General features: G+C 35.2%; 1 protein-coding gene across 1 annotated transcript in view; it reads left to right on the top strand.

Annotated features, from left to right (window-relative positions):
* Window positions 1–6,883: 6,883 nt before the first annotated feature.
* The window catches only part of LOC108740316 (lumican-like), a 30,462-nt gene continuing 13,625 nt past the window's right edge, over window positions 6,884–23,720 (top strand). Inside the window, exons 1-4 of the mRNA XM_018474598.1 lie at window positions 6,884–6,919; window positions 14,485–14,655; window positions 16,554–16,684; window positions 16,746–16,845. Coding sequence (XP_018330100.1) covers window positions 6,890–6,919; window positions 14,485–14,655; window positions 16,554–16,684; window positions 16,746–16,845 — 432 coding nt within the window. The 5' untranslated portion in view covers window positions 6,884–6,889. The remainder of the gene's footprint in view (window positions 6,920–14,484; window positions 14,656–16,553; window positions 16,685–16,745; window positions 16,846–23,720) is intronic.

The raw sequence follows: 23,720 nt of genomic DNA, 5'->3' as shown, positions 1-23,720 counted from the left end.
AAATACTATTTTGTTTACTATCGGGAGCCTTCTCGAAACATCCGGATTGTCTCTTTTTTCTTTGAATTGTTTAACAGCTTTCCCAGAACGCAGGTACGAATACGCACACGTGTGCCTGATTGCACACAAATACGCTCGTGCTCGCTACAATAATATGTGGTTTAAATAGTGGAATTCAAAAATGCAATAATAAATGGTTCATTCCGTTTGAAAAAAAGAAGTTAGGTTGCTTCCAGGAAAAATGGGACACCTTGTATAATCGAGTAATCGTAAATAATACTTATATAGGTACCACTTTTGTAAGAAACTTTTTTTGACATCTTAAACTGTAAAGCAGTTACTGAGGATATCCGCTTGCTTGGCACACCCTGTATATTAGTCCCCTAGTGTTTATCAACTATCTAACTAATTGATAGTCAGCTTCCATTTTAAATTTCTTATTGTTAGTTAATAATGTTAATACTTAATAACGGTGCACATACTGAGAAAAATAATTATAATAACAAATTACTGTCAACTGGTTTGAACATACTGATGTTTATTTTGAAAATCATGCTTTTAACTTTAGAGGTATCGGTTTCCATATCTTTTTGAAAGTCCAAAGCAAGATCTTTAGTTCGTAAAATTTTTGCCGAGAAAATTCATTGTGTGGTTTTTTAAAAACTAGCGCATTACCAGCAAAAAGTTATTTTTAACGGGTCTGGTCTGGCATTTTTAGAGTTCTGTCGGGAAGCCTGACGTATTTTGTGCTCGGGAAGAAAAGAAATTATTTGGTGAAGGTGCCTGAGACGATTCTTGTCAGGTAAAACTGCCATATTACTAATTAAATAACGTTGTTCGAAGATTACAAATTTATTAAAGGCGCCTTTATGTGATGATGAATGAATATAAATCAGTCAAGTTCTAAATGGTTCGTTAATATTAATTCATTATCTCATCATTTATTAGGTTGCTTTATCCTAGTCTTTGAGTGTTAAGCGATTTGTCATGTTAGTTAATTTTGCTTTTAGTTTTTCTTAAAATTAAGTGCAACTTTGATTTCGAGTTTTGGGTAGTTTCATCAAATTTTATTCAAAAGTGCGCTCATTTCTTTTAACTATTTCTTTATTAGCCTATTGGGTTGATTACGCAGTTAATATTTTCTATCATATTGTTGTGTTCTGTATCGTATTCTGTAATAAAGTTACCTGTGAAAGAATCTACTTCAATTTTATTTAATACCTTGAGAATAGGATTCATGATACTATCTTTTAATAAACCCCAACTTCTAGTGGTTTTATATGAAAGCATACTATTGGCTTCTCAAAGCATTCTATTTATAATACTTTGCAAAATTCTAGAGTTTGTGCGTGGTCTTGCATCATTAAAATAAATTTCAGAACAATTTCACAATCTTGCAAAAAAAGGTTGACAATTGATGGTGTTCTCCAGAATAAAACGGAATTATATTAATATAAGCACATAAGGAAAACGATAGTGATTCTTTAGTTTTTGAGCTGTCAAGGGTGGTTGACATAAAAAAGGAGAAATAATTTCAAAAGATAACGATAAAGAAGCGCGATAACAAACAATAATTGGAAAGAGACCTCGGCAGTGAAAGTCTAAGCTTATTTGAAAGCGTTTGTGATTCGTTTAACAAAAAAAAGTTAGAATTGTATCCACCCGAAGACTAAGAAAAATATGAAATAAGTTGACATCTATTTTCCACTGAACTCTTTGTGTGTGAATAAGATCGAAATCTACCTTTTTGGCTTGATTTTCGGAATAATCGTAGCCATTGTTGTTACAACGTTGAAGTTCACAAGAAGCAAATACCTACCAGATGGCGATGCGTTGCCTTTATTTGGATATTGCAAATTTTGTCGTCTACGGGCATGTAGCGAATGCAACAAAACGCTATAAACAATATGCACCGAAGGAACGTGCTAATCGGAAAATAAAACGCGCGAAAATTCACCGAAATTCCAATGCAAAAACACTACGTTAGCAACTCCAACACACGACGGCCTTTAGATCCGAATCAGAACAGCAGCACTTCACCCACTGACCGCGAAAGCCTTTACCAATTTTTTACACCACAGGGTAAGAAAAATTAGGTATCACGACTGAAAAAAAGCACGTAAGAAACAAGATTCGGATTAAAGGCTTAACAAACATCAACGATGTAAGATGGTGGAGAAGCTGTTTAGCATTTCGCGATTTTATTTATGTATAAAACTTAAGTGCTATTTAAGTGATTCATGAATATGTATAGTGCAGGTTGGTGGTGAAATTTTGATGCATTATACAGCTCTTAAAGACACTATAGGTAATTGATAAGACAGTTGTGGGATTTTTCCGATGTATTCGATACACTCGTGCCCGCTACACTGCCCCCTCCTCCCAAAACATTTTCACTTTCCGTTTTGCAGGATCATGCCGGAATCTGCAGTTCTCGCCTTCACGACATCCGTCCGGGAATAGATGTGACAGTCCACGGTCTTCTCATGATTGGTCCGATTCGGGTTATTCCAGTACGGCGGAGCAGGACTTCGATTATGTTCCTTACGATCCTCCAATCTAGGTTGTCCAGTCCACAGCCAAGCTTCGGAATCGCCAGCTTCTGTAGGTTATTCTCCAGAAGATGTCCGCGGAGTTCCGTTACTGCGCCCCAAAGGTCTCTATAAGTTGGTTTATTAGAGCATTTTCCTTTAGTTACTAGGTAATAGATATTGCGTCGTCCGTTAGGCACCAGCGCATGGGGCATCTCAATTTCAGCGATTTAAAGAAAATTGAAGATAATACAAATGGTGTGCAATTATCTAAGAAAGAAGACAACCTGACCTGTGTAACTTGTTTAGAAGGAAAACAAACACGCCTTCCATTTAAGACAAGCCATTCAAGAGCTACATATCTACTTGAAACTGTACATTCAGATATATGTGGACCAATGGAAACCACTTCCATTGGTGGTGAAAAAAAACTTCATCACATTTATAGATGACTTTTCAAAAAAGGTGTTTGTTTATTTCTTAAAGAAAAAATCAGAAGCTCTTGAAAAATTCAAATAATTTAAATGTCAAGTTGAAAATCAATTGGAGTGCAGTATAAAATGTTTGCGTACAGACAATGGACTTGAATATATAAACAATGCTTTTTCTGAGTTCCTAGCAACAGCTGGTATCGTCCATCAAACAACAGTGCCTTATACACCGGAACAAAATGGTGTTTCCGAACGTATGAATCGTACGCTTGTTGAAAAAGCAAAGTGTCTGTTGATTAATGCAAAACTTCCTAAACAGTACTGGGCAGAAGCAATACACACAGCTGCTTACCTCATTAATAGATCTCCAACACGTTCACTGGCTTTTAAAACTCCAGAAGAAATATGGTCTAAGAAGAAACCAAATATAAGTCATCTTAAAATATTTGGCTGTGAAGCAATGATACATCTCCCAAAAGAAAAACGTAAGAAGTGGGACAGCAAATCACAGAAAGCTATATTCATCGGATACTGTGATAATACAAAAGGGTATAGGTTTATAATACCTATCTCCAAAACTGTGATTAAAAGCAGAGACGCCGTTTTCTTAGAGACCACAGTAAAGAGAAACTATCTTCCTATAAATCTGACCGAGAAAGAAATAATGTGTGATACATCATTGGAACAAAATGATAATTCTACATTTCCGAATTCTAATGACACATCAGATTCTTCAAACACTACCAGTGAATATATGTCAGACCAAGAAGATAACGAAGATCCCGAGTATAAACCAAATATAGATGTTCAACTATCGTCAACACCTTCTAAAATAATATTGAGACCAAGAAGAAAATTAAATGAGAAATAACATAGGCATGTGCAAACTTAATAATTATAAGTAGTTCATTTTTTTGTACTTTATGCTATTTATAAAAGAAGGCTCTAATTTGAAGAGACTATTGAAATGTTAATTTAAATTCAGCGCCTTCTAATGTAATTTCCTAGTTTGTTAGTTTGCTATAGTTACTATATATTAATAAAGAATACTATTCCGTGACACTACGAGTAGTAGAGTACATAAAATTGTAATTCTATTACAATAAACGTTTATTCTCATAAAAACCTACTTCCACTTATTCAAAATAATTCAACAGGGTCAGAGAATATTCCTTAGATATAGCAAAGAGGTCTCGTCGGATTCCTTGCGTCACTCCAAATCTCCTGTTAACATGGGGGCTTTCCTTCATGAACTCTTCGAATCTGGCCCGCGCCTCCTCTTCATTTGCACCGGCGAATGGAGCCAAGCGATTAAAATGGACTACCTTCGACTTCCCAATTGGAGTTTTCTTAATTCGGTAGATCACGTCGTTAATCCTCTTCACTGTCATCTCATAGGGCCATTCCCAACTGTTGGAACTTAGGTGTAGTCCACGGCGACGACGAGGATTATACAACCAAACAAAATCTCCAGTTTGGTAACCACCTGCTGTAGCCTTGATATCGTAGTTTTCTTTAATCCTCTAGCAATCTGCGTATGCAGACGAACCGACTCGTGGATATTGTTAAGCTTTCTTCGGAGGTTGGTAACATAATCTTCTCCACCCAAGTCATCTCCTGGTTTACAGCCGAATTCGAGGTCACAAGGTAGTCGTAACTCCCTTCCAAAAAGGACTCTGGCAGGTATTTGACCAGTCCTTTTGTGGACAGATGAACGGTATGTCATTAAAAATAAAGGCAAATAGCGGTCCCAGTCCCTTTGGTGACCAGACACTACCTTGGAGAGATATTTACTCAAGGTCCGATTCATCCATTGTGGATGGAGTGGAGTAGTTCGAGTTTTCTTTATTCCTAGGAGCTCGCATATTCCACGGAATGTAGCTGATTAAAATTCCTCCCTTGGTCTGAGTACAATTCCAAGGGCACCCTAAAACGACTGATCAACTCTTTCACCAGCTCCTCAACTATGGTGTCCGACTCCTGGTTTGGAAGGGCATAGGCTTCAACCCACTTGGTAAAATAGTCCATAACGACCACGATGTACTTGTTACCTTTCTCGAACTCTGGGAATGGACCCATCACATCGATTGCTATTCTTTCGAAGGGGCCACCGACACTGTATTGACGCATTGGCGTCCTTGCCCTTTTCTGTGGTCCATTACTCACGGAACAGGTGGTACACTTCTTACACCAATTCTTGACATCTTCCTTACAGTTCACCCAATAAAATCGCTCTCGAACTTTCCCAAGCTTCTTATTCACTCGAAAATAGCCACTCGATGATCCATCGTGAAGAGACTGCAACACCTCTCTAACATTGTTTCGAGGAATAACCAGTTGCTTTCCATTAAAGATCAATTCTTCGCACTTTTATCTTCTGTTTTGTTTCTTGAATATTCTTATTAAATTTTTCTTCCCATTTATTCTCCAATTCACGTTTTAAACTTTTGCTATTTTCTTCCAATTTGTTTTCAAACTTTTACTGTTTTCTTCCAATTTATTTTCCAAACTTTTACTGTTTTCTTCCAATTCACGTTTCAAACTTTTATTATTTTCTTCCAATTTATTTTCCAAACTTTACTGTTTTCTTCCAGTTTATTTTCCAAACGTTTACTGTTTTCTTCTAATTCACGTTTCAAACTTTTACTATTTTCTTCGAATTTATTTTCCAAACTTTTACTGTTTTCTTCTAATTTATTTTCCAAACTTTTACTGTTTTCTTCTAATTTGCCTTCCATTTGCGACAATTCGTCTTCTAAAACAAACGCCTCCGCGAGCCGCCACTGAAGTTCCGCTTTGTTACCGCTTGTCGCTTCATCCCGTTCTTCCAATTCTCTTCTTAACTAGGCTACTTTTATTTCGTACAACTTCTTTTATGTCTTTTACTCAACCCTACACCTGCCACCATTTGTAATGTTCGTGGGTTTAACAAAATTAACAAAATACGGCGCACATGAAGAAAGGCGCCCGCGGCCATTCACGCACACAAACACACTCGTGCTCGCTACAATACTTTCTGTATATGTGCGTACTGTATCCGTATAATGTATATATCCTCACAATATCCTTTTTCTAGAATCGCTGACCGCATTAAAACCAGAGATAAGGACAGGGCAAAACAGAGAGAGGAAGATAAAGACATGGGTATACTAATAAAGTGTAAAAAGGAAGAGGAGGTACTTAATAAAATGAAAGAGGTGATTAAAACCAGTTTTTTTTTACTATCTACGTACTATGTACATACATAATAGGAGTACGTTATTTCAAGATTTTGGATTCTATCATAAAAATGTATTTGTTGTGACACACGGTGAAATGTGCGGTACAATGGCTCATATATACAGGAAAACCGTGAAGAAGTTTAGTATGTAACTGACAGTTCTCTACATCCGATATATTTCATCTATGTATGCATACGCCGAAGTTTTAGGTACATTGATTACCTAATTCGGCCATTTTCAGTAATGATAGATAAAAAAACGTTACGGCAAATGAATAGTTCTTCCAGAATTTTTAACAATTAAAAATATATAAACGAATAAATCGTAAGTGGTGTTAATAATATAGTATGAAATGAAAGAAATAAGGCAGTCTAAATAGGATTTTTGAGAGATGATATATGGCTGTACCTCCACAGATTACGTTTTTACTACTTATCAGCTTTTATCTGCTACTTCGTCCGCGAAAAAGTATTTATAATTGTTTATAACAAATACCATTGTTTTAAAGTCCCACTGACGCCAGTCAATCACAAGATTGTACAAATATTTTGGTGAATTGCAAAATAATGAGCGTGTCTTTTGAAACTTTTTAATCTTTTTAACAGAAACATGAGAAGTTAGTAGTGAAAAATATTTCGTTTCAACAGCAAAAAATTTAATTTCATTTATTACATTGAATGACGGGTGCGAAATATAGAAAGTGGACATGGACAGTGGGCGCGGCGGAAAAGAAAAGGTTAGAAGCCTTCGAAATGTGGTGTTATAGGCGAATGATGACGATAACGTGGGTAGAAAAGGTTAGAAATGAAGAGGTATTAGAAATAATAGGAGAACAGAGGACTCTATGGAAGTTAATAAAAAATAGGCGAGATAGGTTGGTAGGACACCTTCTCAGGCATAAAGGTCTAGTCAGAGACATACTAGAGGCAGAAACAGGAGTTAGGAGTGGTAGAGGTAGACCTAGATTAGATTACTGTTCGCAAATAGTTAAGGATGTGGGCTATTCTAGTTTTTGGGAAATGCGAAGATTAGCGCAGGATAGGAAACTGTGGAGGTGCGTGTCCAACCAGTCTAACGACCCTATGATGATGACATTGAATGAAGAAAATATCCCAATTAGATTACCTTATAACAGTCCCTTACCCTCATACCTATTAGCAAATCAATAATAAAAAAGTCATGTCTGTAAAAACTTTAATTAACTTAAGAATATAATAAAGATATCAATAATAAATTCATCACGTTTCTTGTTTCCAGCTGTACCACCAAAAAGAGTAGATATTAATAGCAATTATAAACATATTAGAATATAATAGTAAAAAGAAGTGAGTGATAATATACCCGCTATAGAGTATCATAGACTACAAAAACTAATCTAGTCTAAACTAGTCACACACAGGACTACTCATTATTATTATTATCCTTATTATTTTCCTGGTCTTCTCAGTATTCATTGGTTAACTTTGAGCAAGTGAAGACGGGCTAATGCCAAAGAACCTCACTCACATCTTTTGGGATATGATATGGAAGCTAATTTTCTGTTCTTAATTTTTATAGACATAACAGTACACTTTGCCCTGAAATATAATCGATCATTACTAAAACTTCCGCTTCTAATTTAACCTGCTGTGTTTTCTGAAAAGGGGGTTATGTCAGTACTGTTGAGAAATTACTGATTTCTGTAGACTACGTAAGCTTATCGGCTAAATCGGCTAGGCTAGCGTATAATGTTTTAGGTATAAAGCTTATTGATGATATTATTATTGGAATAATTCTCACTGTGTTCTGATTCCACATTTCTTTTATTTTATCAGGCAAAGGAATATATTTTTGAAATTTTTCAATATGTTTTTGTTAAAGATTTTCAGTGTTTGGTACATCAATATATATTAGGTAGGCTGTTTTAGTTTCTTTGATGGTCAGTGTGATATCAGGTCTGTTATAATTAACTTAAAAAAAAAAATAAAAAGAAGACTCACCCCTAATTACCACAAAAACTTTTTGAGCGGACACGTTTTTCGCCCGCTTCATACGTGAGCATTATCAACGCNAGAGAAAAACAAGAGGTAAATAATGTAGTATTTGTGGGTCATGTCATGATGCAAAAATAATAAGTGCATGAGGAAGAAAGTATTGATTTTAATTAATGAAAGCACTGATTAATTTAATAAATAGTTTGCTAGTTAAAGTTAATATTGAAACTAAGCATTTTATAGTACAAACTATTTCAAAGCAGACAATGATAAAACGATCGCTAAATATTCTCAAGTGATATGTTGTAAAAAATCAATTATCATACATATATGTAATTAAACTAAAGAGTATGGCGTTGATTTTTACCCACATTAAGAAGTGGGTGAAACACGTATCTGTAATAACCAATTTATAGTAATTAATTAAAAAAATAAAAAGAAGACTCACCCCTAATTACCACAAAAACTTTTTGAGCGGACACGTGTTTTGCCCACTTCATACGTGGGCATTATCAACGCGAGACTGTCCACGTATGAAGTGGGCGAAACACGTGTCGCTCAAATAGTTTTTATGGTAATTAGGGGTGAGCCTTCTTTTTAATTTTTTAATTAATTATTTACCACAGTCTCCTTTTTCTACTTTTAATTAATTGTTTTATTTGTAATTATGTCTCTATCCCGACAGTGAGTGTATTTGTTTAGCAACATTTTATGCCTGTTGGTGTATTGTCGGATGTTACAAGTTACGACCACCAAAGAACATAACCTTGACCAGCGACATGAACAATACGACGAAACAATGGATTCAACAATTTAAGTGGTATTCTACGACAGTGCAATTGAACAAAAAACACCAGAAGTTCACGCAGTAGCGTCAATGTTAAGTTTGGGTACGAAGATAACTGATACACATAACAGCATTAACCTAACAGAACAAAAATAACAATATGCTGCCACTAACAAAGCAATGTTCGGAGCTTATTTTAGCCCGAAACTCAATGAATGTCTCGTTCGAGAGATTTAATTTCCTCAGTACAAGGAGAGGATGAACGAGGATGACGAGTTCATTACTTGAATGAAAACTCTACCTAAAACATGCGAGTATTCAAGGTATTCAATTGAATGGAAGATTTGGATTAAACATGTAGAGCTTTTGAAGTATTTTGCTCTTCCAAGGTGTGTAAGACAGCATCGGCACACATCAGTACGGTCACAAATTTTTGCGGTCGCGAACCCAAAAGCGTATGCAGCTGTCGCATACAAGTCATTCAAATATTATTTTATCAAAATCGAGAGTTGCACCCATTAACCACAATGAAGAAATCCATACCTAGATTAGATATGTAACATTTCCTTTATGTTTACTTAGTTTTGATTACGCTGTTATCTTCTTCGGCATCAGTAGAAAAATTACCGGGGTTACTGTTTGTATCTTCCCAAACTTCGTCAGAGCTGTCGGTTAAAGCTTCTTCCTTTTTGTTTCCCACGAATATCTCGTCATTGTTGTCTGTACTTCCTTAGTGGTTCAAAACTATGGCTAATTCATTCTCTGTATTCTCAATTATGGTTACATCTCTACCGGTCATTATTATATTTTTCTTTGGATCATACACCCTGTATCCTCTGACGTTTTCACCTTAGCCCACTAAAATATATTAGTTCGCTTTTTTAACCTCCTTTAATATTTTTTATTCAGGAACATGAATCATGACACAACTTCCCAAAATTCTTAAGTGGTTTACGTCAGTATTACGATTCCTCTAGGTTTTCACATTTTTTCTAAACCAGAAACTACATGTCTGTTTCGATTGTTCGACTTAAACGTTTAGGAGTTTTTTAATGCATTACCACTACTGTTTGAATCAATTTCCTTGTCGTGTGTACTGCAGTTGTGAGGGGGTTGCTTGGTGTAGGAGAGATTTACCACCAAAACACCAATTTTACCTTTTACATTATATATGAAGCATAATATATTGTATATTTAGTACAATTATCGTTAAATTAATTTATGCTGAAAGACAATAAACGACTAACAATAAGTATAGGCAATTACCAAATTATTAGGTAGGAGTCACGAGTCACTGAGGGAGATTAAGTTAAACGGTCGTACCTTTACTTTTCTTCCTAGGCAAGATTTCGGTACAGGGTTACAATCATCAACTAAACACCAGTCACACATGGGTTTCACTTCATCTCCTCTTTCCTGATCTACCTATGCTCTTTATAGGACCCCACATGGTGTTTGTTTTCGTCATCGTCACATGAAACTTCTGGAAATTTGTGTTGATCCACAGCGGTTTCGTGGCTCGCAAAGTCGACCCAATATATCCCGGAATAATAACAAATTTAATTACGTACGATACTTCCGCGTTTTGAGAGTTCAATTCAAGGAAAATGAAAATTATAATTTTTTAAATTACGAACAGTATGTGACACGAACAATTTACTTTCAATGGAATCTGTCGTGATTTTGGCGCCTGAATTCTAGCTATTTGATTTACATAGTTTGACATTCAATTACAATCTTCCAACTGCGTGGAAATTAAACTTGTCAGTAAACTAACTCTTCGTGTAAAATCCTTGTCGAATAACGCCTAAAATTTATCCCTGAGATCAACTGTTTTAGTAGCATTTCTCACATGAACATACAGCGATGTATCAATGGTAAGAATAATATTTGCTTTGAATTTTACATCATCTGCTGTTACTTCTGTGGTACATTCAAGTATTAAATAATTTTCGACAGCAAACGCCACTCACCACAATTTTCCCTGCTTTCTAATTTCGGCATATTTACTATGAGATTAGCAGGCATTCTCATGCAACTATTCTGACTTTTGCGATTTTATTTGCAAAATGATAACGTTCAAAGGTAACTTTCATGAGTTTTCTGCATAGACTAACTTTATTCAAACATCCTGTTGCCAATTCTTTTGTATGTACATAACAAGCAACTATAAAAAAAGTGTAAACATAAACAACTACCTCTAAATGAAAAAGAATGAAATGATTTGGTAAAACATATACGTACATCAAAGTGTGGACTATTCACAAGAAGAATATGCATGGATCCTATTGATGCAAATAAAAATTTAAGAAGGCGCCATTATCCACTAAAAGCAATCGAGGATATATAAGCTCGTGTGAATGGATTTAAGCTTTTTACACGTTAAGACTTGAGAAAAGGGTTTTGACAAATCAAATCGTCGAAAATAATAATCAAACCTAACTTTTAAAGAGATATTCATACAAGCATACTCTGTGATGTAGCCTCAGTTGGCGATATTTTCATTAATCTTCAATAAGCAGAACAATTAAAATAGATAATTAATAAGGTATTGTTAGTATTAATGAATGCAAGATATTTTTGAAGCTCAATCCATCAAGTACCTTGGACACATAATTTCAGAAAGCATATAAGCAATTAATGAGCTAACTCCAACAACTAAAAAGAGCTTGAATGACTTATAAGTGTGGTTACCTACCTTGACAAATTTATAGCTAACATATCAAAACTAATATAATTCGACTGACCTCTCCACCAGTTTTAAAACTGTTTGACATTGGAGCACTGGCGACCATCTCTACACACGTCAGCACTAAGCTTAGGAGCAGTTCTTTTACAGAATAATAATCATATTACTTATGCAACCACCGTACTTACGTTATCAACAAATAGAAAAGGAAGCCCTCGCAAACAAGGTTGCTTTTAATAAGTTCCATGAATATGTCTACCCAAAAGAGTTAACAGTGGAAACAGACTGTGAGTTCTTGTAACCAATTTTCAAGAAAAGTCTAGAATTAGCACTAGCACTAGAAGGGTATTGTTCGATGTCCTACCACATTTACCTTTAGTAAAGTATAAAAAGGGGGCAGACATACCCATCGCAGACACTGTTAGCCGTTATTGTACTGATCGTACCTCACCATAAGAGAAAGAAGAACTAGAAGTATTTATTGTGCTTAATATTTACAAAAATCTCTTCGAAGAGTTAATAGCTGAAACTGGTTAGGATCAAGAGCTGCAACTTTTGAGAATTTTCTCAGGATGACAAGGTTCTACCGCATTCTATTAAGTTTTACAGGAACTTTAAAGAATAGCTATCCTACTAAAACGGGATCATTTTCAAGTGCGAGTTTGGTGCCTACAATGCTGAATACATATAGATATACAAAGTCCTCTCACTCAAGGATGGTTTGCAATCACGGAGTATCTGAAGTACTGGAATCAGATAATGCAAAGCACTACATCAACAATGAATTCACTGAATTCAAAAGCATTTGAAATTTTAACCACAGAACTGTGGGTTAAGTCCATCCTCAACGTAATGGATTAGCTAAACGAACAATACAATTCAACAAAAATCTGCTGAAAAAGTGTAAAAAGGACCAGACGGATTACTCTCTTAAATTGGAGGAACACTCCTAGAGAGATGTTGTTAGGATCCCTAAACCAAAGATTGTTCAGCAGAACTACGCGTTCGCAGATAGTAATGACTAATGAAAACCTCACTTATAAATTTATTAACGGAATACATCAACGCTTCAAAAATTAAGGAATATCTTACTCTATCTACCTTATTATGATAATAGTCGCACTAAGAAAACAGAGACGTTTAATCTTAGTAGCAAAATCAGACTGTGAATGAGACAATGATCAGTAGGTACGGTGCAAAAAAATATAAGACGACAATCTAAGATGGATCACTGTCAAGATGAAGGATGGAAGAAGATTTAGAAGAAACTCATCAATAATTAATTAAACAAAAGTTAGCCTTTCAAACCCGCCGTTAATGCCCATCCCGCACCTTATCAATACACCACTGAATCAAGCACCTGTCAATCCTACCATACAAAATCAAACACCAACAAACAAAATTACCTCAATCCCCACCACCAATAGAACAAAAGCATAGCAACAACTTATCAGCAAAAGACATACTACGCAAACTCCAGTTAAAACTACTAGACCTGGCAGAGTGATTAAACCATCTGTAAAATTAAGGTGGTAATCTTCTACTAAAATGCTTATTTTTAGTAAAAACATGACATCTTACTTTTAATATAAAAAATTAGTATGTATACTATATAGCTAATTAATGAATTTCAAACATATTATAGGTACATTATTTAAAATTTCTATACTCATGGTGTACCTTTTTTGAGTGTCTATTCTTAACATGACCCTGTTCAATGTTTCCGTTATCGACAATCACGTGTACACTGCGTGATTGTGTTTACATTTGGTTTATCTTGAAAGTGAACGAACCATAGGTAGTACTACAAGGAATAGGTACTACAAGGAATTTTATAGGGATGCAAAAAAAGTAATTTTTATGTATACCTAGCGCATCTGTGAAAATTTCCTACCTTATGTAAAGAAGAAATGTGAAAAGGAGCATAAGAATTTCAATTAATATACATATAATCTTGAAATTAAACAAAAATGTAGATCTTCTGTTGATGTGCTGATACTTTTGGAACAATGTTGTGAATACCCACACATTACACTGACATATAAGTAAAACGTTAAAATTAGATTTTCAGAATAATACAGGCAAATGTAAACGGAAACAGATAAAGGTAGTTAAAAAGATAGTTGTAACAGCCGTTCAAAACACAAATATGAAACATTGGAATCATAGATAAGAGATATATAGTGGGTCAATTGTAATTNAAGATTGCAAATCACCCATTTATGACATTCAACATATAGAGAAAGAGAAAAAGGAGGAAAAATACAAAATATCGGTAAGAAGAATTTTCATTCGCATTCAAACCGAAAATTATTTTAATAAATTGATTTCTTATTTAACTGTCTGCCACTTAAGTTCGTTCATTACACTGACATATAAGTAAAACGTTAAAATTAGATTTTCAGAATAATACAGGCAAATGTAAACGGAAACAGATAAAGGTAGTTAAAAAGATTGTTGTAACATCCGTTCAAAACATAAATATGAAACATTGGAATCATAGATAAGAGATATATAGTGGGTCAATTGTAATTTAATTGCTGGTTTATCAGTTTATTTATCCACTACACTGTTGAAATATTATAGGTATATATACATAAGTGCTAAATCCTGTTTCGGACTAAAGGTCGAAAGATGACATTTTAGAGTATATGGTATTTTTCGCATAAATGGTTTTAGGTTTCATTTTTGTAAACTTTTTTGTGGATATTTGCACATAATAATATAGCAATTTTATTTAAAATATAGAACTATGNTGGTATTTTTCGCATAAATGGTTTTAATTTTAATTTTTAAAAACTTTTTTGTGGATATTTGCACATAATAATATAGCAATTTTATTTAAAATATAGAACTATGAAAACAAAAAGAAACTTGCTAAGGAATACTCACTAATTGAACAAGAAAGAAGAGCTATAAAGGAGCAAATAAAACAACAGGATAAGGTCAATTATCTTTTGGATAATATTTACTGGGATGCCAAGGAAGCTCTTCTTGGACAAATAATGAAAAAAGAGCGAGAGGTATCTAAAGCAAAAAGTAGAAATTGTCATATTTGTATTCGACTTTTTGAATATAATTCATTTAATGTTATGCTAACGGCGAATTTAATTCTTGAATTCAAATTTTATTTAATTTAACTTTAATAAATACGTGGAAAAAATTATTTGTTTAAATGAGATTGATTTAGCTGTTGGCACCTGATGGAACATTTTAATTAAGTAAATGATTGACTAATAAAACAATCGGTGTATTTCATAAACAAGTTTATTTACTCGATGCGCATTTCGGCTAATAAACCAGAATTTAATAAATTAAACAATAGTGGTGCTTACCGAACAAATTGTAAAGAAATCAATAAATTCTATATCGGACAAACAGGGAGGAGTATTATTAATTGTCGTAAAGTGCACAAAAATCAGTCTAATTTTGTGAACCATCTGTTAGAATGCGGTCATAGCTTTAACAACTTAGCTATTACTGTCAATGTAAAAATTTTGCTTTCAATATGTTCAATAAGGACCATTTACTTAGATGGATGTCTACTTGCTGAACAGAATCCACAGCATAGGTGATGGTGATAGGCACGTTACCAAAATCGAACAAAGAAACTGGCAGACGTGGATCGCGATTCCGATATTATCGGATCTCAGCCAGTGCCGGATTAAGCCAGCGCGGGGCCTGTAACAAATTCTATCAAGGGGCCCTTAGACTGTTTTAGGTTAGGTACTTATCGAGTTTATGGTATATTTTAAGAGACAACTGAATGCACCGCTATATTACGTAAGAAAACAGTACTCAACACAATTACGAAACCACTTTTCTCAAGAATGGTTAATATTGAAAGTACTATTATTATCATCCAAACGTAAATATCGATCATTTCTTATAGATTGGTAGTCAATATAACCCTTTTCAAATCGGTCGGGTTATTACGACTAGCACGGAGAAAATATTAGGAAATTTCCTGTTTGGTTTAGCAGTATTGTCAACTTGCGTGTAGTGCAGTGCGAAACATGATTTTTGGTATGACCAGCAGATAGAAAATAAAATTATAGTTGATTATTTTGATGCAAATACTTTCTTCTTAGTAATTGTGAGTTGTGACTAAATCTAAAATATAAATAATACTTTTTTATGGCCAGAAAACGGTGCACGGGGCCCCCAAATGCGTGGGGCCCGCAGCATTTGCAACTCTTGCTTCGTGGCTAATCCGGCACTGATCTCAGCTGCCTATCGCAGTCAGCTTCGTCAGAACACAGACCAGCTTTACATACTGCCTTGACACAGCGTTTTATGAAATTCTACTAACGGCGCGGTAAACGCCATCTGTAGTACAATATTCTGCCAAACGCGAATCGTGATTTCAATCCTGCCAGATTATATCAGCGCGTCGTAGACAGGTTGGACCCCTTTTTTTTTGTTCGATTTTGGTAACGTAGCTATCACGTAGGATGAGAAGACATAGTAGAATATATACCAGCTAAATTTTGTTATTTAGTTTAGTTTACATTTATAACTGTTGATGACGGCATAACAGCTGAAATGCGAATGGAATAAATAACCCATTTATAGGTTACGCTGAGAGTTTTATTGGTTCTTTATTTAAATAAATCCTTGCTTACCTTACTAACTATAGGTAACATATAAAGTCGCAAGACAAGCATCCCGTTTCACCATCCTAACTCACTTCTGGCTCGCTTCTAATGATTGAATAATTAATTCTGAATTTGTTATTTTTATTCCCGCTATTTATATGATTTCCAATTGAGCTACTAACCGAGTGGTACTTAGGTGCTAGCTTACAACGTCCAATATTTAATTTACGCGTGCTAATATTGTGCTAATGACTTATATAGAAATTTATGGTATGCCATGTTACATTATTTTCTGCCATAAAAGAAATATTACTGTCTTAAAGATACAGAACAAATTATTCCAAATAAGAGAAGCTGTCATTCCAAAGTTTGAACAATTATTACTAATGAAGGAAAAAAACCAAGATAGTAAAGACGAACTAACCACTCCACCAATTTGGGCATTACGTAAGATGTAACTCCCTTAATAGACAATTTTGAAAAAGTAATAAGCAATAGCACGAATATGTTTGTAGGGACTTAAAAGAACATGAACCAGTAGAAGATTGCAAATCACCCATTTATGACATTCAACATATAGAGAAAGAGAAAAAGGAGGAAAAATACAAAATATCGGTAAGAAGAATTTTCATTCGCATTCAAACCGAAAATTATTTTAATAAATTGATTTCTTATTTAACTGTCTGCCACTTAAGTTCGTTTGTGTAACATAATTTTTTTTTTATTAAAGGCTTCTCGGTAGCGTTTTCTATAATTTTCCGTATAAGTAGATAGAACAGCGTGATTTTAAGACCTTCAGCGGTTTTATATTCAACGAGAAGAGTTAGGTTATAATACTAAAATATTCGCCGGTAGACGTGATATATTTAGCAAGAGCGACGGAATGCTACTATTGTCAAGAAAGGTTCCCTCGTTTGGTGGATTTTGCGCACACAGGATCATCTTTGATACACGTATGAAATCATTTAACGATATCATATTTCAATTTAAAATTTGTATATTGTTTTATCCCTTTGGAAATTAATTATCATAGAAAGCGGGATAAGATCATAAATCAGTGGCGACTCGAACTGTTTCACACAGAGGTGCATACTTCCAAATTTAGTGGGTATAATTGTTTAATTTTTCTTTTTAACTTTCAAATTGAGCTAAAACAGATGCAAAATCTTATTCAATCATAACCTACACCGAAAAGTTTCATTAGTTATAATTTCATAAAGTCGCACCCGCTTAGATCGATTAAATTAAAAGGCGAATTGTAACACTCTGTATGTTAATTAAATGATGGCGTCCTCTAGGGTAAAGCACTCCGGACGTAAACTAGTCCCCCATTTGGATGTCCAGGCGGGGACTACCTCGGGGGATGTCATCAATAAGTGCTATAGGGATAGGTGCAATATTTCACGAGTCGAACCTTGGAATGTTAGGACAATGAGGCAAGTAGCAAAATTAGACAATTTAAAAGTAGAGATGGATAGATTAGAATTAGATATAGTAGGTATTAGTGAAGTCCGTTGGCCCGAAGCTGGAGACTTCTGAAGTGGAGACTTTAGAGTAATACATACAGGATCGGTAGAAGGTAATTCGGGCGTAGGAATTGTACTGCGTAGGAAAGTAGGGCTCAGTGTAGAAAGTTATTTACAAAAAAGCGAAAGGATAGTTATGGTTAAATTAAACTCAAAGCCCGTAAGAACGGTATTAGTGCAGGTCTACATCCCTACATCATCTTACAGTGATGGAGACGTAGAAGCGGTTTATACAGATATAGAAGACGTGTTAAGTTTAGTGAAAGGACAGGAAAACCTAATAGTTTTAGAGGATTTCAACGCAGCAATAGGTGAAGGTAAAGACGGTGCAATAGCAGGTTCTTTTGGATTAGGTAATAGAAATGATAGGGGAGATAGGCTGATAGAATTTTCGCGATAAACATAACTTAACCGTCGCGAATATTTTATTCAACCATAGGTGCTATACATGGAAGATGCCAGGAGATTTAAGAAGATAACAGTTAGATTACATACTTGTAAGGCAAAGATTTAAAAATCAAATGAAGGACTGTAGGAGTTATCCAGGAGCAGATATAGATAGCGATCATAACTTAGTAGTTATGAAGACCAATTTTAAATTGAAAATTCTGAAAGAGAGGGAAGGTAGGAGACGTCTCGACTTACAAAAGCTAAAATGTAACGAAACGCGCGATAGGCTAGGTAAAAAGGCAGACGAAATGGTAAAGGCGGCGGGAGAAACGAATGACGGGAACATAGAGACAGAATGGAACTGCATTAAAACGTTCCTAAAGTCAGCAGTTACAGATATACTAGGTCTTAAACAAAACGAAAGTAGGAAACGCTGGATAACAAATGAGATTGTAGGATTAACAGACGAAGGGCGGAAATACAAAAACAGGGCAGATGAAGAAGGGCAAAAAAGATATAAAGCTATAAAGTGGGAAATAATTAGGAAGTGTAGGGCAGCTAAGGAGCAGTGGATTGGTAGGATGTGTATAGAAGTAGAAGAAAAATTTGAAATAGGTAAAACCGATGAGGCGTATAATATAATTAAAAGTGATTTTAGAGATGTGGGATACAGTAGTAATAATACAAGAAACGAGGCAGGGGTCATTTTGATAGAAAATGAGGAAAAGGCAGATAGGTGGAAAGAATATTTAAAGAACCTTTATGCAGGCCGTGAGTTAGGAGATATATTAGAGAAGGAAGATAGTGTGGAGATCGATGAGCTCGGTTATCCCATAAGGAGAGAAGAGTTCGATGTAGCATTAAAAAACTTAAAGAATAATAAGGTGCCACGTGTAGATAAGATACAGGGGGAAATTTTAAAACATGCAGGACAAGAGGTTAGAGATCGTATGTTTAAGCTAGTTAGTCACGTTTACGAGACGGGGAATGTCCCTGAGGATTATAAACGGAACGTAGTAGTAACATTACCCAAAAAGATGGGCGCGGATGGGTGCGAGACATTTAGAACTGTTATTTATTTTATAANCATTTATTATTTCCTAACATTGGAACAATATTCAATTTTAATATTGGGTTAATATTAAAAATCTACATTGGGCCAATAAAAAAAAATCTGACGTTTCCATCATTGAACCAATATGTAAATATAATATTTTACCAATATTGTTGTGCTACTGGGGTACTATGGAGCTCAAACAAAAATTAGCAACTCTCAAACCAACAACATTATGGACTATCTACAGAACAAATAATTGATTAATCCTAAAACACAAGCATATGCAACGAAAGAGCGCTTAGTAAACATGAAATCTCAACAAGAACAATTAACGTAACTTCCCATACGTCAAAAATCGTAGAGAGGAGGGTGGAAGAAAGGGCGGAAAAACTGTTTGCGTTTAGAAGAAAAAGAGGAACGCAGGAGGCCATTCTAGCTTTACGGGTAACAATAGAGAAAACGATAGAAAAACGAAAGAGTGCGTACATAGGATTTGTAGATTAAGAAAAAGCTTTTGACAATGTTAAATGGAACAAGTTGTTATATATATTTAAAAATGTAGGGATAAGTAAGAAAGATAGAAGAGTGATACTTAGTTTGTATAAAGAGCAACATGAGTTACAGAGCTGGGTTAACAACGTAGGGAAATAAATTTGAGTGAGTCAGACAAGGATGCACACTGTCACCGCTTTTTTTAAATCTATACTTCGAAGAAGCGATCAACATTATTAACAGACAGTACAACTGCAGGGATAGATATAGAGGGACAAAAGATAGTATGCTTAGATTTGCAGATGATATAGCAGTATTAGTATCTAGCAAGGAGGACCTAGAGATAGCTTTAAATAAAATGGAAACGGTAGTGACAGATCAGTACTGTATGAAAATAAATAAAAGTAGAACTAAAATATCTACTGGTATGCAAGGGAAGAAAAAGTAGGGAAAGAGCGAATATAAAGATAGGAGACGAAAAATTATAAGAAGTGGCTGATTTTAGATATCATGGAAGTCAGATAAGTCAGGACGGAAGGAGTAGGGATGTAAAGCAGAGGAAAGCGCAGGGTCGTGTCGCCTTTAATAAAAATAAGTCACTTCTATGCTTGCGAACGATTAATTCAGAAATTCGAAAAAGGTTGTTAAAGGTGTATGTTTGGAGCACGGTGTTGTATGGGTGCGAAACATGGACAGTGAGCGCGGCGGAAAAGAAAAGATTAGAAGCCTTCGAAATGTGGTGTTATAGGCGAGTGATGAGGATAACATGGGTAGAAAAGGTTATAAATGAAGAGGTATTAGAAAGAATAGGAGAACAGAGGATGTTAAGTCCTAAGTTTTTCTCTTTTTTTGTACTTAAAATATTCTTAATTTAAATTCACATTTGTAATTTTAAATAGTATCTAAGTTAGTAACAACAGGACCAGTTTACATTTTACCTGGGTATTCACAGAACCGTTATAAACTGGAAAGAAATGTTGTATGACGATTGTGCTCACATTTAATGATAGGGCTTTCCATATTCTGTGTTATATTCAGTTTCTAGTTATTCACCCCCGCTAAATAATATTCACCAATTTACCTGTTCATAGTTAGGGTTCATAGCACATTAAGGATCAGACTTTCAGATTTCATCTCTCAAACAAGTAAGTTTTGTTCCAGTAACCACCCAAAAATAGTTTTCTTTGTTGGACGAATTTTGATAGTTTTAATTTAGGCGTTGAAACTTAGTTTTATTGATTAGAATAGAAGTTCGAGTAAATGTTTAAAATAAACAGTGAATTTTTATTCTTCATCGAAATCACGATCCAATTTAACTAGTTGCACAATATTAATTTGGCGTGCAACGTACAACGTTTGTACAGAGGACTCTATGGAAGTCAATAAAAAACAGGCGAGATAGGTTGGTAGGACACCTTCTCAGGCATGAAGGTCTAGTCAGAGACATATTAAAAGCAGAAGCAGGAGTTAGAAGGGGTAGAGGTAGACCTAGGTTAGATTACTGTTCGCAAATAGTTAAGGATGTGGGTTGTTCTGGTTTTAAGGAAATGCGAAGTTTAGCTCAGGATACGAAAGAGTGGAGGTACCTGTCCAATCAGTCTTAGGGCTGACGACCTTATGATGATGATGTATGTTAATTGTCATATTTTACTGGATTGCGTACTATTTACTCATTCGGCAATTAATAGAGCATTGCACCGACCTAAAAAGTAGAATACTGAGTAAGGATGTTTTTGTGACTGTAAAAAACAGTTGTATAATCAATTAATAATCATAATAACGTTAACCACTTCTTTCGGGCTGGTTTACAAAATAAATGATATTCTGCCGCGTCGGCATTGTGCTTACTTTCAATATATTGTATGAAGGTTTTCTATAGTCGGACCATATAGTTACTCCAAAAAGCAATTCGTGCAGGTTTCATCATCATCATAAGGTCGTCAGTCATAAGACTCAGCTAATATTTGCATTTCCGTAAAACTAGAACATCTTACATCCTTAGGTATTTGCTATCAGTAATCTAATCTGGGTCTATCTCTACTCATCTTAGCTCCTGTTTCTACATATAATGTGTCTCTGACTAGGCCTTCATGCCTGAGAAGGTGTCGTACCAACCCATCTCGTCTATTTTTCAGTAACTTCCATAGAGTCCTCTGTTCTCTTATTCTTTCTAATGCCTCTTCATTTCTAACCTTCTATATCCACGGTATCCTCATCATTTGCCGGTAATACCACATTTCGAACGCTTGTAACGTTTTCTTTTATGCCTCGTTCACCATCTATATTTCTCAACCGTACAGCACCGCGCTCGAAACATACACGTATAACAATCTTTTTCGAATTTCTAAACTAATCATTCGCGAGCATAGAAGTGACTTCTTTTTATCGAAGGTGATTCGGCCGTGCGCTATTCTCTACTTTGTATATCTATTACTCCTTCCGTCCTGATTTATCTGACTTCCTGGTATCTATAATTGGCCACTTCTTTTAATCTTTAGTCTCCTATCATTACATTCGCTCTTTCCCTACTTTTTCTTCCCTTGCATACCAGTATTTTGGTTTCATTTTTATTTACTTTTATACAATACTGTCAATACCCGCTTCCATTTTATTGAAAGCTATCTCTATTTTCTCCTTGTTAGATGCTAACACTGTTATATCATCTGCAAATCTAAGTATACTAATCTTTTGTCCCTCTATATTTATCGATACAGTTGTACTGTCTTTAGTGATGTTAATCGCTTCTTTGAAGTATAGATTTAAAAAAGCGGTGACAGTGTGCATCCTTGTCTGACTCCCTTCCTTACATTTATTTCTCTACGTTGTTACCCCAGCTCTGTAACTCCTGTTGCTCTTTATACAAATTTTCACTCTTCTATCTCTGTAACTCATCCCTACATTGCTAAGTATGTTTAACATCTTGTATCATTTAACTTTTTCTAAATCAACAGATCCTATGTACGTATTCATTCCTTTTTCTATCGTTTTCTCTATGGTTACTTTAGCTATAATGGCCTCTCGCGTTCCTCTATTTCTTCTTAACCCAAATTGATTTTCCACTAAGTGTATTGCACACCGTTACAGATTCGTATCGCGCTAACTGAGTGGGCACATTTGTAGTGGACAAGAACACGATAACTATTACTGCGTGTTGTCTTTTGTTATTGTAATCGTATGGTCCTTAGTTATCTAATAGATGTATTCTCCGGTTAATATATTTAATGTTAAATAGTCGCCTCCAAGATGATAATACAAAAAAACATCAAATACGGGAAACTGTTACTAATTAACGCAGCCCACTATACAGGTGAACTATATTTGGCTGCCACGATTGATCTAGTATGAAACAATGCCGAAATTCTCTAGAACTTAAATTCCGGAATGAAATATTTCAATAAACAAGTCCAGTTCCTTTAAATAGCTGCCGCGAGGTGGAGCTCTCCCAACGGCATGGCCTAGTGGTTTAGACCGTTGCTTAACATCCGGGAGGACGCCGGTTCGATTCCAGGTCCGTCTGCCTTGATCCAAGTTTTTCTGTGGTTTCCTTGGATCACTTAGGCAAATACTGGGGCAGTAATATTCATTCCACAGATAATCTTTCATTCTAATCTGTCTTCCTTTCGTCCGTCTCATCTTTCTCACCGGAACCACCACTCACCCATTCCCACTATTCCTGAAAGGAGGCTGAAGAGGGTCTTCCGTCCTACCTTCCGGCGTAGTTCGGAGAACTGCGCGTCCACCAGGATTAGTGGCTGGTGAGAATGAACCACCCAAGAATTGTGCCGAGTAAAGTAAAATCGCGATACAGTGCGACTAACTAGGGCATAGATATTTACACACACAGATGTAAACTGCTGAAACAACTATTGCCATTAAACCAATGTAAATAATATTTTTTGTATAAATAGCGTGTAAATAATTGAATAAATCAGTCTAACACCAGGCTCACTTTTATTCGGAAGTTGCAATAGTGTCAACCATTGGATGCTGCAATAGTGTCAAAACTCATCATTCATGCAAAAATG

The sequence above is a fragment of the Agrilus planipennis genome, unplaced genomic scaffold (genome assembly GCF_000699045.2).
Source record: "Agrilus planipennis isolate EAB-ADULT unplaced genomic scaffold, Apla_2.0 scaffold58, whole genome shotgun sequence".
Classification (NCBI taxonomy): Eukaryota; Metazoa; Arthropoda; class Insecta; order Coleoptera; family Buprestidae; genus Agrilus; species Agrilus planipennis.
This window is presented reverse-complemented; position numbering and strand designations above follow the sequence as displayed.